This window comes from Phascolarctos cinereus, unplaced genomic scaffold (genome assembly GCF_003287225.1).
Source record: "Phascolarctos cinereus isolate Bilbo 61053 unplaced genomic scaffold, phaCin_HiC Scaffold_4;HRSCAF=312, whole genome shotgun sequence".
Lineage (NCBI taxonomy): Eukaryota > Metazoa > Chordata > Mammalia > Diprotodontia > Phascolarctidae > Phascolarctos > Phascolarctos cinereus.
In genome coordinates, this window is record NW_027555847.1 from 108,906,916 (window position 1) to 108,926,102 (window position 19,187).

Genomic DNA, 19,187 nt, shown 5'->3' on the forward strand with positions numbered 1-19,187 from the left:
AAAGGCTCTATGAAGGAAGATGCTATTGACATCCAGAGAAAGAACTGATAAATACAAGTATGTATTGTATGGTTTTACACACACACACACACACACACACACACACACACACACACACACACACGGTCTAATGGTAGCCTTTTCTAGGATGAGATGACAAGGGAGGGAGAAAAAAATGTACAGCTGAGAATAAAAGAAAACTTAGAAGGAAGCACAAAAAAGCAGGGTAGCTTTAAAAATGATGTGTAGTATTTATTACATGGTGTATTAAAAAAAGTAAACTGTGAAATGGAAATTCATGGTTATATATTGAATCTTATTTTATGTTGCACTGTGTATATGGAAATATTCTTTTTTTTTCTTTTTGTAATTAAGTTCAGAATGAATTAAAAAAAAAAGGAAAAGAGAGTCATTGAGTGCCTGGAAGCTCTGATTTGAGCTACAGATGCTTGAATGGTGAAGAAATAGGTTAAAAGGGAGAACTGAGGAGGAGAGAGACATGAGAAGGGAATGGAAAAGGCAGCTCTGAGGGAAACCACAGTAGAGGAGACTCAGATGGTGAGAAAGCTTCGGTTCCTAGTTGTTGATTGGTGCCTTTGTTATCATCTACAATAAAAAAAAACCCCTACATCATCTACAAAAAACCAAACCAAACCAAACCAAACCTCTCCTGGGTGCTTGTCACCCTCTGGCATACCACTCCAGCAAGGGAGGAAATAGTAGAAAGAGGCAATAGAGGCTTTGGAGCTCATTTGCTGTTGGATTGACTTACTGACTTCTGATTGGACACCTGAAGAATCCTGATTACTGAAGGTAGGAGTTGTCTGCTTGATGAGCTTTGCCATTATCTGGTTTAAAGGAATAACTAGCCTATGCAATAGCATGACACTTCCTCAGTGCATTTCTAATGGGGATTAGGAATTAAAAGAGTTTGTCAGTGCTTCAGTTGTTAGAGTCTAAAAGAATTTGCCCAGCAAGTATGTGAGGATTAGAAAGAGAATATTTCAAAGAGAAACAGCTTTGTGGTATTGGTGTTTGCAGAATGGACCAGTGATAGCAAGGCCTGCAGACCAGACTTGTGAGTTAGCCCAAGCACTTGGGTTTTCTTTAACATATACCTACCTCCCTTCCAGGTATCTGTAAGTATGTGCCCACCCTATCCATAGTTACTTAGTGTATTGGTAGGAGAATGTGAATGAGGTTTATATGTGGATATGATGTATTGATTATTCCTGAATTTGCTTTATATTGAGTACCTGTGATGAATTTATTATTATTATTGCTTTTCCTTTGTTGTTATTTAAATGGTTACATTTCAGATCTAATAGTGTCATCATGGTGAGTAGCTGGATACGCATAACTGGAAGTGCACCATTGCTCAAATGCTCAAGATGTATTGAATAGAGACAATATATTCTTTAATAACAGGGCTCCCCTGGGATTCTGAGTGAGTTTAAATTGTAGCCACAAAGTGGTTGTTCTCTTGGAATCTAGACCTGCCAGTGTGAGGATAGCTTCCTACTAAAGGTCAACATAGCAAGTTAGGCTCCAATTGAATGGTAGTTTTAGAATAAAAAAGAGAAATTCAAATCCTGCCTCAGATGCTTAGTAGCTAACTGTACGATCCTGGACGAACCACTTAACTTTGATGCCCTCCAAGGTTCCCCTTCCAGCTCTCATCTATGATTCTGTGATCCTGAGTTTACTGGGCAGGGTGGTTGGTTTGAGTCTTCTGTGACAACCTTTTAAGGGTAGAATTGTTTTTGGTTGTGCTGGAAGATGCTGCCATTTTCCACTGTGACACCTGAAAAATGAGGGTCCCACTTGCTTATGGCTTATGTATATCTCCTCAGAATGGCCTTTTGTCATGCTTCTCTTTTCTGATGCCCAGGCACCTGGTACTTGTCCAGACACCACCTTTCTTAGCTTATACTTCTCAGAGATGAGAGTTTGATTCATAGATACTGTCAGTCTTCATTTTGCAAATCAAGGGGTTGAGTGTTTGCTATTTTATGAGAAAGAGAGTAAGCATTTAAGAGAATTTAGGAATAACTCCTTTGAAAATTATTGCTAAAGTATAGGATGACTGAAATGTTAGTTTTTAGAAAAATGTTATTCCTTTCTCCAAATAAATGCAAGCCAACAAACCACAAAATATTACCTTTATAATTGATATTCTGCTGTTTATGTAAAATAAAGTTTGGTATGCTAATTGATATTATAGTCATTCTACAACTACAGACTGATATATGCTGTGTTTATTTTAATAGTCAGAAAACATTCCAAGTAGAAGGTTGATAGCAGTTTTAAGTCACAAGAGAACTGTTATTAGGACGTGGTGGGTGGAGCATGGAAGGTAAAGAACTACTTGTTGAAAAGGGGAAAAGAGTACAGTAAAAGTGCCAGGGCTGTTAATGTATGACCTGGCAAGGAAACTTCCCTGGCTGAATTTATAGGGTGTAGAACTCTGTAGCTATTTTATCAGCCCTACCTGGATCAGCCTTCAAGATTCCTCTTCATATGAATCTGCAGTTAACTTTGGAGGAAAAGATATTCATCGGCTTCTGCTTCAGTTTGATGGGTATGGTATTTTATTACAGTATTAATAATGCACAATGCCTATGTGCCTTCAGCTCTAAATCCTATGATTCTGAGAAATCACATTGAGGAGTTACTTTCCTTCTATAGCGTTATTTTGGAACAGGGTTTTTTTTCACTCCTTTATGAAGTGAAGTATTGTATTTGGCAGCCCTGCATCCGGCACAATTAGCTCTGATATCTATCCTTTGTAGTTTTTTGGAAATAGATTAGTAAAGGTGAAGAGGAAGTGAAGGTTTAGATTCATAGGTTGTTGGATCTGTATTTATCTTGTACAAACATATTTAGTACATGAATTATTTTGTATAAACATATTTAGTATATGTATCACATATACATCTTATCTTGTTCCTTCCAAAAGAATGCCAGTTCCTTGAGGACAGAGACTATTTATTTACTTATGTTCCCAGCATCACATTTAATGGTATTTCTTAGTAGTCTACAGATTAAATCTGTATACCATGATCATCTTTGTCAGTTATAGTTCATAGTTGTAGCAGCTAAGAGTGGGACTCAGAGTCAAGGCTTAGGCTTAGGTGCCACTTCTGAAAAAGACTGACTCTTGTGACTTCAAACAAGTAACTTAATCCATCAGTGCCTTAAATAACTTCTTAAGATTGTAAATTGCAGAACAGTTGCCTACATTGCAGAGGGAGTTTCTGGTACTTGAAGAAACCCATAAGTCCTGACCAAAAAGAGAAAGATGTATTTATTGAATTAAACCTTGGAAGGCAGACCTCTTGTTATGACTTCCTTGTTTCCTGGAAACATGAGGATTAATTTCTGCTTCCCCTCTTCCCCTCTGCCTCTTAGAGTCCCTGGCATCCTTTATGACTCAGCTCAAGTGTCACTTTCTGCATTCGGCAAATCTTTCTGCATTAGGCCTTTCCTATCTCCCCAGCTATGAAGGCTTCTTCCTATACTGTAAATATCCATCGACTTTGTGTGTATCTTGTATGTACTTTTTAATTTACATGATGTCTCCCCATTAGAGGCTTAGGGAATCTTGGAGATCTTGGAGCCAGGTAGATCTGGGTCCAGGTTCCACTCTGACACTACTGGCTTTGTGACCCTAAGCAAGTCACTTACTTAACCTGTCTATGACCTAGGCAGCTGTCTCAGACTAGATTGTAGAGAAGGTACTGACCTTCAGTGTTCTCTGGGTTCTACAGTATGGGAAATGAAAACACAGGTCCAGCAAGAGTGCAAGTTTTTGGGTGCAGGAGGACTATTTTTCTTTTCTTTGTATCCAGGGCTTAGCACAGTTGCTGGCACATAGTAGATGTTCAGTAAATGCTTCTTGACTGATAGGAGCCCAATTCCTTTGTCTCAGTCTAATTAAGAACTCTGTTGTTCAGCAAGTATTTTAAATGAGATAAGCTTTAGTATTAGAACTCTTTGAGTGTGTGAAAAAATTATTATAGGTTATTCGAAGAGAATAATTGTTAATGTTTGCTTTCTTAGTCAGTTTTCCCCTTTCTTCTTTTTTTTTTTTTTAAGCTTTTAGGGAATATAGGTTGCCAGATGCGAAAATGTTCTTTTAATAAATTTGTATAAAGAGAAAAAAGGTCAAACTGTCAGGAAGCATATAACTAAATGTTCTGTTCCAGTGCCATTGGAGGTGGCTGTATATAATACATTCTGACCAAGATGGTACAGCAGATTTCTGAATGGCAGGTTCTTTTTGAATGTAGGACCCATGCTGTGAAAGGTATTTGAGATAGTTATTGATGACAGTATGTACTTGTTACCTTATTCTCTGAGACCAGCAAAAATAAGAATCTATGAGACAGAAGAACGAAGTGTGGAATTGGCAGTGATCCAGTATGGAAATACTGCTTATTCGTAGGTTTGTAAGGTTGAGACCTGAGAGGGTTTTTTTTAGCCCAGACCCTTCACCATTAACGCAGGAGGAAGCTGAAGCTCGGAGAGGTCCGGTAACTAAGGATGAGACAGGTCACATGGATGCTATTTTTTAACTTGTATCATGGTGGAATTTACGAAAGAGATCCAGAGAGATTCGATGATTCTGAGGTTTCGTGGAGGTGGTACTCCCAGAAGGAGGTATTTAAAGAAGGGAAGAATTTCTCTTGGAGATGTGATGTTCGGTGGGAGTTAGCCTGTTTCAGCATGGCTGGAAAGGTGGCTTGCACAAAAGAGATGGTAAGATAAAATGAGTTTGGGGAATTGTGGAGAAGGATCAGTCAGAAAGTAGAAGAACTGTCAGTCACACCAAACCATGGGAAGAGAGGGTATCAAAACGGAGGGCGTGGTTAACAGGAGTGAATGTTGTGGAGAGTTCAAAGAGGTTGAGGTCTAAGAAAGTTGGGAAATGACTAGGATAGGGAACAAGTGGAAGCAGGAAGTGCAGACTCTTCCTGGAAAGCTGGCACTAAAGAGGAGGTGGGAGAGATAAGACAACAATGTGAAAGAGTAACAGGGAAGAGGGAGGGGGAAGATGGGAAGGGGGTGGCAATAAGCATTCACATAGTGCCTTCTGCGTGCTGGGTACTATGCTAAATACTTTTTATAAATATTATCTTATTTGTAGCAAATAGAGTGGGGTTCTGAGTCTTTAAAAATATAAATGTCATTTTTTTTTTTACTTGAGCTGCACAAAAACGATTGTGAGGTAGGTGCTGTTATTATTCCCATTTTACAGTTGAAGAAACTGAGCTGAGGGGGTTAAGTGCCTTGCCCAGGATCATGGAACTAGTAAGTATCTGAGGCTGGATTTGTACTTGAGACTTCTTGACTCCAGGCCTAGTGCTCTTTCCATTGTATCACCAGTTGCCTTGGGTTGCAAGAAGGCTTTCATATTGGATAAAAGTCAGCTGGGTGGCTCAGTGAATAGAGTGATGGGCCTGAAGCTAGGAAGACTCATCTTCTTGAGTTCAAATCTGGCCTCAGACATTTACTGGCTGTGTCTCTCAACCCTGGTTGCCTCAGTTGCTCATTGGTGAAATGAGCTGGAGAGGGAAATGGCAAACCACTCCAGTGTCTTTGCCAAGAAAATCTCAAATGGGGTCACGAAGAGTTGGACATAGCTGAAACAACTGAACAACCACCACCACCACCACCATACAGATGATTATGACTATCAAAACCTTTTCAAGTGACTTATATAACATTTGAAGGCACAGCAGTGCAAAACACACTAATTTTTTAACTATATACCCTTTCTTCTAGGTTATGGGGTTCTTAACCTGGGGCTCATGGATAGATTTCAAGAGGTCCATGAACTTGGATGGGAAAAAAATGACATCTTTATTACATTATAATTGGTCTCCTTTGCAATTCTATGTATTTTATTTTACTCGTTTAAAAACATTATTCTGAGAAGGGGTCCCTCAGTTTCACTGGGCTGCCAAAGGGATCTTAACAAAAAATGTTAAGAACTCCTAAAGGATAAAATATAAACTCCTCTTTTTAGCATTAAAAAAACCCCTCCAGCACCTGACTCCTACTTACTTACCTTCCCACACTTGTTGGATGTTAATACCCTGAACCCCACCCCCACCCCCACCTGGTACTTGGCAATCAAGTCAAGCTGGTTTTCTCTCTGATCCTCACAAATAATACTCCACATGGGGATGTTCCATCGTAGTCACTCTCCCTCCTGCCTCTGACTCTGAGGTTCTTTCTTCCCTTAAGATGCAGATCAGGTACCTTCTTCTGCATGAATCCTTTCCTGATCCTCCCAACTACTGGTGGCCTGCTTCCCAAACTACCTTATATTTGAATGACTTTGTATTAATATATTTATTCACTTTATCTTTGTGCCTTATATGTTTGTATATGTTATTGTTGTCTCCCTCATTAGAATGTAGGCTCCTTGCAGCTAGAGATTGTTTCATTCTTTGTGCTTTTAGTCTTGGGCTGTAGTATAGGGTCTAGCACATCATAGGCACTTAGTTGATTGATGGGAACTGGACCTTTGATTTCCTTGGTAAAAGGAACTGTCAGATAAGGCACTTTACTAGGACAAGCAGACACTTTCTTTACCACTTATGGTTTCAGAAGTGGCTGGAGCACTGAGAGGCTAAGTGACTCAGCTAGTAAATGTCAGAGACCAGGATTGAAGCTAGGATTGCAGAATGTATCTCTGTAGGACCCTAGGCTGCTTCTCAGAAATCCATGCTGCTTTTAATTCTGGGAGAAATGATGGGATGTCCTCTGACTGTCTTCTTGACTAAAAATAGGTAAGTTTAGTTCTAGTATAGTTCAAGTGTGGCCTAATGCAAAGGTAATCAATGGACTCTGTGACCTTTCAACATTCTTTACAGCCTTAGGGTTCTTTGATTCTATTATTCTAAACACACAGCTTCATTGGTAAAGAGGCAGGTGGAATGTTTAGTGAAAGCTGAAGTGGAAGGCTGAGGGACATCAGATTAGGGATAACTTATTCAAGTAAAAAGGTCTCTGGAAAACCTTAGCCCATCTTCTAGTTGATTGATCTCATAAAATGGACAACTATAAAGACCCATATGGCAGCTCATTACAAAACTTTATGGAGTTAGCTGTTGAGGAGAATAATACGCTAGAGGTGAGCTGTAGAAGATAAGATCATAAATAATTACCTCCTGAGGGAAGTGTTCTCATTTGGGATCTGTGGCTCATATTTGACCTTTACATCAAACATTTCTTTCTTTCTTTTTCCCTAAAAGAACCATATACCATGAACTTGGAAAAAAATAAGGCAAATTAACATGAATTTTTGTTTATCACTTGAACTCTTTTATATAGAATAAAACTAGGCAAGGAATCATTTCTCTAAATACCAAATATTTCCATTGTTTTTGTCATCTAACCTTGCTCACTGTACTCTTATCTTCTAAAACATGACTAAAGTGATATAAACATAGGAATCCTGGTTAAACCCTGCTCTCCTCCCCTCCCCTACTTAAATTTAGAGTAACCTTTGAGATTCTCAACCATGTTTACTAAATAATAAATGGCTAATCCAGAATAATACAGCAACCAATGATAACTGATTATTATCTAGATCATTTGTGAACTTCTACTCTTTGTTCATACCTCAAAATCTTTTAGTATCATCTCTTTTTCTCCTTTTCATTTGTTTTTGAGGAAGAGGTAGTCTGCCTTTTAACTTAAACTAACCTATACTTAGGATCCCATCCTCTGCCTTGAGAATGAACAAAACCCCTGTTACAAATGTGTAGTCAAGCAAAACAAATTTCCCACATTGGCCATGTCCAAAAAATATATATATGTCTCATTCTGCACTCTGAGTTCTTTATTTTTCTATCAGGATGTTAGTAGCTTGTTTCATCATTAATCCTTTGGGATTCTGGTTGGTCATTACGCTGATCCTTAATTCTTTCAACATCGTTTGTACCATAATACTTACTATAACACTGATGTATAAATTTTTCTTCTAGTTCTGTTCACTCTGTATCAGTTCATATAAATCTTAAAAGGTTTTTCTGAAACCATCCCCTTCATCATTTCCTATAGTACACAGGATTCCATTACCTTTATATATTGTAACTTGTTCATCCATTCCGCAATTGACAAGCACTCCCTTAGATTCTAATTCTTTGCCATCTCAACAAAAGCTATGACTATTTCTGTACATCTGCAGTTTATTTTGCTTAGGAATAAATCCTTCCCTTAATCCCTTTACGACATCCTCTTGCCTTGGTACACAACCTGTTCCAGAGCTCTGGAGTTCTACAGAGGTGTTCTGTCCCTTTTGAAGCTTCCCTGCCTCCTTTTTGCTGACTTGAGCTGGAAAAATGACTGAGGTTTTTCTTAGATTTTCTCATTAGAATTTGATCTGGTTCATTTCCTAGATCAGTCAGGAGGATTTTTTTTTTTGTGGGAGACAGCTCACTGTATTGCTTGCTACTACTCTTGTCATCTTGGCTTCTCTCTAATTCATCTTTGATGTAAATAAACTCATGTCTTCCCCACTCTCCCCAGATACTTTCCCTTGACATTGCTGCCCTTTCAAATTATCTATCATCTACTCTCTCTTTCTTTCTGTCTTCTGCTAAACCTCTGCTTGGAGTGGTCTATATTTGCCTTCTACTTACTTATTCCTTCTAACTTTCATCCCCACCACTTCACAAAATAACTGTTCTCTCTAAGGTAAAAGAAATGAGCTGGGATTTGAACCCTGGTCCCCTTGTTTGTCTTTTATTCTTGAAGAGGACCATTACATCAGGGAGGTGATGTCATGACATGCAAGTGAATTGGATTTAAGTGAGGGAGGGCTGTGCAAAGTCACCAGCCTTACTTTCTTTTCCGGAGCCATCTGGGTCCAGTGGCAAGATATAGATGGTGCCCTAATTCTAGGTTGAATGCTCATTCCACTACCACACCATTCTCTCTTAACAATTTCATATACTCGTTTGGCTTCACTCTCACTCTATGCAGATGATTCACAAATCTATCTCTACTCCTAGCCTCTGTCATCCATCTTTATATCTTAATACCTTGATGCCTTCTTCATGGTAAATAGTTAATGTGTTGTGAATTTTACTAGAATCTCCTCTCATTTTTCATCTCCAGTAGTAATTATGATATTTAATAAAGTAGAAGAAGCAGTCATCTTCTGTAGCCCCCTCTCATTCTTTTTGTCTTTTTCTAGAGTCAGAAGTGTATTAGATTATCCAAAAGATTTATAGCCCTTTTAAGAAATTGGGATAAGTAAGAGAGGAGGATGAGAGATAGCTTGACGGGGAATAAATTAGTGAAGGCTTACTGTGTGTTGTAGAGGGGAACAACATTGGACATAGGAGTACTCTTGACTTTTAGTCCTGGCTCTGCTTCTTACTTACCATGTGACCTTGGGCAGTCAGTGAGTCTCTGGCCTTTGCCGTCTGTTTTACCTGTAAAATGAAGAGTTTGGACTGGGTGATCAGAGTTCCTTTTTAGCATGTAGATTAAGTAATTCTTTCTTTTGTTCCCATTTTGCAAGGATTAAAACTTCCTACAAATCTACTAATTGCCTCTTTAAAAGTTTCACTTGTTGCCCTGGCAGGCACAAAATACTGTGGGAGGCACAAAATTGCTTAAAATCTCTCTAGGGGGAGGATGGTCCCTATGTTAGAGTAGCTAAGGAAAAAAAAAAAGAAGAAAATTATATGAAGAACATTTTAAAAAATTTTTCTCAAACTATTGATGGAAAAGGAGAAGTAGGTTAGTAAATACAGTAATCTTTTCTTTAAGTGAGTATTATCTTTTTCCTTCAGAAAAGTCTTTTGAAGATTCTTGGTTGGGTGATGCTAAATTCTGTAAAACTAATTCAGTGGAGTGAAAGCTTTGGCAGGTTTGGCCAAGCTGGAAAGGTTTCAGGTGTGCTAACAGGAGTAGGATTAAATCTGCTGTCTGAAGACCAACCTAGTTAAGTAGAGAGAAATCCTGCCACCAGTAGTTAGATTACTAAGTGATGAATTCTATGGCGGTGGCCACTTCTGCATGAAACAAAGAAAAAACCTAGTCTTTATTGCTGTGTATTTCCCTTCCATAATGAGGGTGATAGAAAATTGTCAGAGACACTAATGCATTGTTGTTGGAGTTGTGAACTGATCCAGCCATTTTGGAGAGCAATTTGGAACTATGCCCAAAGGGCAAGAAAACTGTGTATATCCTTTGATCCAGCAGTACCACTGCTAGATCTGTATCCCAAAGAGATCAAAAAAAGGGATAAGGACCTATTTGTACAAAAATATTTGTAGTAGCCCTTTTTGTGGTAGCTAAGAATTGGAAATTTAGGGGATGCCCATCAGTTGGGGAATGCCTGAACAAGTTGTGGTATATGATTGTAATCGAATTTTATTGTGCTGTAAGAAATGACAAGCAGGAATATTTTCAGAAAAACCTGGAAAGATGTACATGAATTGATACAAAGTGAAGTGAGCAGAACATTGTACACAGTAACAGCAATATTGTATGATGAACAACTGCGAATAACTTGGCTGTTCTCAGCAATACAGTGATCTAAGACAATCCCAAAGGATTCAGAATGAAAAATGCTATATATTTGCCTCCAGAGAAAGAACTCATGTTTTCTGAATCCAGACTGAAGCATATTCATTTTCATTTTCATTCTCATTCTCTCTCCCTTTTCCTTTCCCTCTCCCCCTCTCCCTCCCTTTCCCCCTCCCTTCCCTCCTTCCTTCTCTCCCTCCCTTCCCTCCCTCTCTTCCTTCCTTCCTCCTTCCTTCCTTCCTTCCTTCCTTCCTTCCTTCCTTCCTTCCTTCCTTCCTTCCTTCCTTCCTTCCTTCCTTCCTTCCTTCTTTTGTGTCTTGCACAAAATGACTGATATGGAAATATATAACCCATATCGCATTGCACATGTATAACCCATATAAGATTGTTTGCTGTGTCAGGGAGCGTGGAGGGAAGAAAGGAAGGGATAGAATTTGGAACTCAAAACTTAAAAAAATGAATGTTAAAAATTGTTTTTACATGTAGTCATGGGAAAAATAAAATATTAAAAAAAGAGAAAATGGTTAGAGAAACAGTTATCTGACAGCTTAACTATTGGCATTGTACATGTGAAGTTTTTGTCCAGTGAATGAATTGACATATCATTGGATGAATAGAATTGTACCAATCTCCTAATAAATAAGAAAGAAAATAAAGGGAAGTTGCAGATAAATGGAAAAAATGACTTACAGGCTGCGCTTTGAGATGCAAACAAAATTGTTTGCTAGTCTGGGATGATGGCCTGAGAGAACTGAAGGGTCAAAGGATTGAAGGTCACAGTGTGGATGAAGAGCAGGATTTGGAAAAGGAAGTCTGAGGGAGAAGTGGAAAGCTAATAGTTTATGGTCAGATAAGGGGGTTTTGTAATTCTTGAGTATGGAGGTGGTACAACATGCATCATGGGCAACATGAAGGCAAGATCTAGGGTATGATTATCTTTGTGTGAACATGAGGTGGGGTGGAGCAGTAGGTCATGGGAAACAATTAGGTTGAAAAACTGAGTGGTTAGGGTGTTTGAGGGAGAGTCAGTAGAAATGCTGAAGTTCTCAAATATGAGGATAGGAGTTAGAGAAGAGAGAAAAATTGTACCAGGTACTGAATTGCCAGGTACTGAACTCATTGAGAAAGGAATGAAAATGATTTGGAGGTCTATAGCCAACAGCTTACTAGGATATTGATTGGGGATATATGGATTGCATGAGCCTCAAAGGAAGAGAGATAACTGAGTGATGGAAGTAAGGAGAGAACCTAGAAGTGGCAATGAGGGTGAAGGGATATTCCAACTCCTCTGCCTCAGTTAGTAAGCAGAGGGGTATGAATAAGAAATGGTGGCCAAGGAGGATTGTGTCATCAGTGGAGAATCAGTTTTCCATAATAACTAGAAAATGGAAGGAGTGGGAAAGGAAATAATTTAGGATGAAGTCAAATTTGTTGTTGTGGATTAGGCATTCCTGAGGACATAGTGAAAGGAGTGAGAGTGGCATTTGGTTGGAACTTTGGGGTGGGAAGGTTGAGGGGAATGGGAATACAGAATTGGGTAGTTGAGGATAGGGAATGGGGTTTGGGTGATGACCTACAGGGGTTGAAATCACTGGGATGTATAGAGTATAACCAGGTATGAGAGTGTTTGTCATTGAGTAGAAGGTACCATTCCTCTTCCTAAAGGAGGCTGGAGATAAGATAGAGCACAAGATGGAAGATAGATGGTCAGATGGTAGACCCCATTTTACTACTCCTTTTCACTCCACAGGCTGGAGATTAGGTAGGAAACTGCAGCAGGAGATGGAAGTCCTACTCCCGACTGATTTTCTTCTTCCCTCAAGGGACAGATGCAGCAGGAGGTGGAAGGCCTGAGGTCAAAGGGAAAGTTGCTTCTCTTTGCACTGGAGGTTCTCTACATCCTAGTTGGGAGATTAGGCTGGCAGCAGGAGATGGAATTTGCCTTTTGGTACAAATGGAAGTTGCTCCAGTAACATCTGGGAGGCCAGTCAGAGGAAGGACTCCTCTTTTCTCCTGAGGCTGCAGATCTGTTTGGTGTAGCAGGAAGGTATAACTTACTGGTACTGATAATTGGAAAGTGGAAAAAAGCAAAGATTGACCTTGATCATAAATTTCTGTAAAGACAAAATGGCATAAAACAGTAACCGCAAGGAGAGAGGCAAGAGAGCCTAGAATGTGTGGCTGACAAAGGGATTGGTGGGCTTGTCCCGTAGAGTCAGTTGTACTATACTGTTCATCCATATTGAGCTTATAGTTGGGTAGAACCTCTAAGTCTTTTCCAAGTACTGCAGTTATACACTGAGTTACTGTCCTGTTAGGCCAGGAGAATGCTGCAGATACATTTTATCTTTATTTTAGGAAAGAATTTGATAAAGTCTCTCATGTTCCTTTTGTGGAAAATATGGAGAGATGTGTGCTAGGCAGTACTACAATTAGGTGGATTAAAAAATGGTCGGAGGGGGTGGGGCGGAACTGAGATGGCAGAGTAAAGACAGGGACTCGCTTGAACTCTCCCCCAAACACCTGTAAAAATGACTTTAAACAAATTGTAGAGCAGCAGAACCCACAAAAAGAGTGAAACACATTTCCAGCCCAAGATAACCTGGGAGGTCTATAGGAAAGGTCTGTTGCACTGGGCTGGGAGAGGAGCACAGTCTGTGCCAAGACAGACCAGGCCCCAGCACATCTGGAGTGGGACTCAGGGGATGGAATCACTGGCAGCTGTGGTGGTTTCCAGACTTCTCAACCCATAAACGCCAAAGATAGCTTAGTAGAAAAAGTCTGTCAGACCTGGTTGAGAGAGGGGCGCAGTCCAGTCCTGGCCCCAGTGACAGTGGCTCCTTCTGGAGCTCTCAGCCCACAGACTGTATGGGGATTGAACAGCTGGTCAGAAGGAGATTACAGGGGTCTCTTTGCTGGCACTGAGGTAGGATTCTGTTGCTTTGCCCATACTTGAATCTGGGTGGCAATCCTGGGGCAAGGAGGAGCACTGGCATAGCCAAACTTGTGGCAGCACTGGAGAGGGAACCCTCCTCACAGTTCTGGGGCAGGAGAGAATGCTTGTGGTAACTCACAGAGCAGAGCACAGGCCAGGAGAAGAGTAAACACCTCTCCTGAGATCATACCATCTTGGAATAACTGAAAACTTACATGTCCCTAGAAGTATCTTTTAAAACAGCTGCATGAAACCCTTAAGCTTGAGACAGCACACTGTTTCTTAACAAAGAGTTAAAAAGTAAAAAAAATTGTCTGGGAAAATGACAAACAATAATAAAAAATCTCGGACTATAGAGACTTACTTTGGTAACAAGGAAGATCAAATCATACACTCAGAAGAACACAACAAAGTCAAAGCTTCTACATCCAGGAAAAATATGAATTGGTCTCAGGCCATGGAAGAGCTAGACATAGAGAAATGAGAATGATACAAGAAGATCATGAAAAATGAGTGAACAGCTTGCTAAAGGGGACACAAAGAATACTGAAGAAAATAACACCTTAAAAAACAGAGTAAGGGGGCAGCTAGCTGGTGCATTGGATAGAGCTCTGGCCTTGGAGTCAGGAGGACCTGAGTTCAAATGTGGTCTTAGACACTTCACACTTACTAGCTGTCACTTAACCCTGATTGCCTCACCAAAACCCTCCCCAAAAAACAAAACAAAACAAAAAACCAGAGTAGGCCAAGTGGCAAAAGAGGTCCAAAAAGCTAATGAGGAGAAGAAGGCCTTAAAAAGCAGAATTGGCCAAATGGGAAAGGAGGTCCAAAAGCTCACTGAAGAAAATAATTCCTTAAAAATTAGAATGGAGCAAATGGAAGCTAATGACTGTATGAAAAATCAAGAAATTACAAAACAAAACCAAAAGAATGAAAAAGTAGTAGACAATGTGAAATATCTTATTGGAAAAACAACTGACCTGGAAAATAGATCCAGGAGAGATAATTTACAAATTATTGGACTACCTGAAAGCCATTATCAAAACAAGAGCCTAGACATTATCTTTCAAGAAATTATCAAAGAAATCTGCCCTGATATTGTAGAACCAGAGGGTAAAATAGAAAATGAAAGAATCCACAAAAAAAAAGGAATCCACTGATCATCTCCTTGAAAGAGATCCCAAAAAGAAAACTCCCAGGAATATTATAGTCAAATTCCAGAGTTCCCAGGTCGAGGAGAAAATATTGCAAGCAGCCAGAAAGAAACAATTCAAGTATTGTGAAAACACAATCAGGATAACACAAGATTTATTATCTTCTATGTTAAGAGATTGGAAGGCTTGGAGTATGATATTCTAGAGGTCAGAGGAGCTAGGATTATAATCAAGAATCACCTGTCCAGAAAAACTGAGTATAATCAATGAGGGGGAAAAATTGATATTTGATGATATAGAGGAATTTAATGCATTCTTGAGAAAAAATGAGAGCTAACTAGAAAAACTGTCTTTCAAATACAAGACTCAAGAGAATCATGAAAAGGTAACCAGAAAAGAAAACTCATAAGGGACTTATTAAAGTTGAGCTGTTTACATTCCTACATGGAAAGATGATATTTATAATTTATGAGACCTTTCTCATTATTAGGGTGGTAGGAGGGAATATATATTGACAGAGGGCACAGGGTGAGTTGAATATGAAGGGATGATACGTAAAAAATAAAATTAAGGGATGTGAGGGAGAGGAATGTACTGGGAAAAGGAGAAGGGGAGAGGTAGAATGGGGCAAATTATCTCATATAAAAGAGGCAAGAAAAAGCTTTTACAGTGGAGGGAAAGAGGGGGGAGAAAAAAACAAAACCAAAAAAATGGTTGGATGACCAAACCTAAAGAGAAGTCATTAATAACTCAAATGTCATCTTGGAAGGAAGTCTCTGATGGAATGCCCTAGTTATTTGTGCTTGGTCCTGTGCTGTTTAACGTTTTTATCAGTGAGTTGGCTAAAGACATAGGTTGCACGCTTATCAGAAATGTTATTTCTTTGTTCAAAGATTCATAGCTCATCTTTGATTTTTACATTGCACTTTTTTCCTTCTAAAAGTACCATGCAATATTTAAAAAAATTAATGCAAATGAGCATGAATTTTGTGATACTTCTTGAGAAATCACTTGTATGCTTTGAGGGATAATAAAATCAGACTAAGAATCATTTTCCTAAATACCATATGAATTTGATCAACCAGCAAGTATTATTTATTAAGCACTCATTGTGTGTTAGACATCACATTAAATACAGGTGATGCTAAGTATAATAATGTACTGGAGAGATGGAGAATCATTTGTCATTTCAGCTTATATTTTTTATGTCTTATGACTGAAAACTAATACTCTAGAAGATATGGTTATGATTCAAAAAGATCTTATCAGGCTAGAACATTGATTTGAGTTGAATAAGATGAAAAATGGCATATACTAAAAGTCTTAGTGAAGATTAAAACCTTAAAATCATATTAAGACTTTGGGGGCATCTGTAAACATGTACATGTATGAAAGATACATATAAAATCTTACACTTTTGAAGATGATTTTTCAAACCCAAGTGCAAGGTGGGGGGGGTGGTATGGCTAGATAGCAGTTTTGTTTGAAAAAAGGTTCAGAAATTTTAGTGAGTTGCAAGCTCAATATGAGTTAACAGTATGTATGATGATGGCAACCAACAAAGCCAATGTGGTCTTGGGCCACATTAAGCATTAAAATAAAGAGGTACTAGTCCTTTTGTACCATTCTCTGTTTAGACAACATTTGAAACATGACGTTCCAATCTGGGCGTGCCATTGTAGTCAAGACATTGATAAGCGCATCCATTGGAGGGCACTTAGGAAGGTGGCCTTGAACTCCCTCAACCAATGCAAGTTCATAGCTTCTCAGCAACTTACAGTTTTAGAGAGTTGCTAGAGTACTGACTCGCCCCCTAAATAAAGACTAGCTCAGGGTCATGAACAACCAGTGTGTGTCAAAAATGGGACTTGAATCCAGAGACCTGGCCTCAAGGCTGTCATCTATTTATGTGTCTGTCTGTCTATCTTTCTATCTTCTATACTACATTACTTTCCATTATTGTGAACATGTTTTAAAGATCTAAAGAAAATCCATATTAAAAAAAACTTGGTGTTTTGCTATTTGTTGGTGTTTCCCTTTGTGTATTCAGAATTTGTCTTGTGAGTTTTCTGCCTCTCCCGGGTTGACTTCTTGTACCTATCTTTCTGAATGCTTTGAAATATGCTTTCTGAATTTGTAAAGTACATGTCACACCATACAGAAACTAGAAGAGAAACCTGCTCATTCACAATTATGGCTAGGCAGAATGATTTTATATTAAATACACATGTGTGATGTTAGTTTTTTCTGGTATTTGACCAGTAAGGTCACATGAAAAAGTCATTAAGTAGTGATAATATTGAATAATTAATAGTATGATGTGATATGATCAATTAAAATAATTTAATTACTGAGTTTTACTCAGTAATTGATTTTTTTTCCTCACTGTTAAATATCAGTGTCCTCTGATTATGGCATACCCACTGTATTTGTTTTCTTCTTCCAGGAAACCTTTGAAGATGCCTTTGAAAACTTCCCAATGTAAGTACGTCATATTTTTTTAAAAATGAATTTTATGTTGATTCTTTAAGTAAGAAATAGGTTTTATTTCTACCTTTGTTCGTGGTAATGGTTGCTGTGGTGGTGTAGGTAGGACTGGGAAGGAATATTCATCTAATCCACAGTTTAAGATTCTTTACAGAGTTCTTTACAGAGATAATGATATTTAAACCAAGAATTGTTTTGAGATACAGCATTCTCATTGCGTCAGCTGTGTGAGCGATGCCTTTTACATTTTTTATATAAGAAATCTTGGGCATACTTTTAAGAAAGAAAGAACAACCTTGCTTGGCTGGGCTCCTTTTATTCTGTTTTGGAGCATATTCAAGTCTTTCTACAGGGAAAGAGAAAAGCCCTTTAGTACCACTGTCCTTTTTGTCTCTCCTTTTAATGTTTTCCCATTTCCTTTAGCCTCAAGTATGTCAAATACAGTTTTCCATGTTTCTCTCCAAATTCTCGATGTCTCCATGTCCCAATCCTGATTTTATCTTCTAAATAGATAGCTAGTGTAAAGATCTCTCTTTGATGAAATTTATCTCTTAACTATGGTTAACTTTCATTTTCATTTCTTATCAGGTGACCTGGGGTCATGTCCCTGCTCTCCGGGCCACCTTATGACTTTGAACAAGTGACCTTAGCCTTTCTGGGCTTTAGGTTCTTTATTTGCATGAAATAAAGGGATGGAGCTGAATCAGGAATTCTTATCCTGAGGTTCATGGATCCTAAGGTCTCTGTGTATAGAATCCAGGGGGTCTGTGAACTTGGATGAGAAAAAAAAATATTCATTTTCACCACCTCTAACTGAAACTTAGCATTTTTTCAATTATAAATATAAGCACCCACATGATTCTGTGAAGGGCTCCATAGGCTTCACTAGACTGCCAAAGGGGGTATATGACAAAAAAGTTAAGAGCTCATAGGCTATATGTCTGAAGTCTTCCTTCCCTAAACCCCACAGTAATTCTGTGTATCTGTGGGTGTATGTAGGCCTGGAGCATGTTTCCAATGATGGCTCTAATGCAAGGTGGTATATAAAACACCACCTGTCCTAGGAAGCTTAGGAAACACAGGTATCCAGATTGCACAAATGATTGTCCTGACAGGATTAAGTGGATTATAAAAGAATAGGTTTACTTAGCTTATAAGGCTTCAGGTGCTGAATACAGAAAATAATATATGTTGATAGTTCTAGTTCAGTTTAATGCCACTTCTTCCTTCAGTCTACTTTTCCCCCACATAAGTAACATTTACAGTGGTGGCCATTGGGGTCACACAGGACTGGCATGCTGTGGGAGGGCTGTCAAGCATGAGGAGGCACACAGCCCCCTGTGCTGGTGGTTTCATATGTCAGGGACACTGCTAGATGCTATGTCACTCAGCCAAAGCCTTAAGTTACATATGAAACAAAGAAACCTTTATGCTGTTGATGACCTAAGTGGATGGTAAAAGGGTTCTGTTTATCAGCATCACTTTATTCTCTGTCCCTTGTAATCCTATCTATTCTGTAGGCTGAGGACTTCCAATCTGAAATTTTGTCCTCACCAAAGCCTAGAAATTACCCCCTCAAATTTTGACCATTTCCTCAGACCTGTCCATAGCCTATCATAACACAGAGGACATAAATAATTAAAAAGAAAAGGTAGACTGCTCGTGTAACAAAAAATGAAGGAAAAACAGATGGAGACCCTGAAATTTGTTTGAAATATTAAAAGGGCCAGAGAAAGGTTTTTATTGTATTTGATAGATTCTTTATGGAGAATTTATGAAAAGCCAGACAAAAAACGTACAAAATGTGTGTGGTATAGACTTAGTAAAGTGAATACCTAAATTAGCAAGATCATGGATCCATTAAAGTATGTATTTTTCTTTACTTTTGCTAAAATTCAGTCTGTTTTCATGATTTATACTCTCCTTATTTTGATTTGTGAAGCACAAGCAAAAAAAAAAACCCAAACAAAAAACCAACCCTGAACAGTCAAAATAAATGTTACAGTTCATGTATTTCATTTATAACCGAGGTTCTCACTTAAATCCTTTGCTTT

At 38.7% G+C, this 19,187-nt stretch overlaps 1 protein-coding gene across 1 annotated transcript in view; it reads left to right on the top strand.

The window, feature by feature from the left end:
- The window catches only part of TTC39B (tetratricopeptide repeat domain 39B), a 137,824-nt gene that overhangs the window by 35,879 nt on the left and 82,758 nt on the right, over positions 1-19,187 (top strand). The window contains 1 exon segment of the mRNA XM_078152486.1: positions 17,093-17,131. Within this exon segment, the coding sequence (XP_078008612.1) occupies positions 17,093-17,131 (39 nt within the window).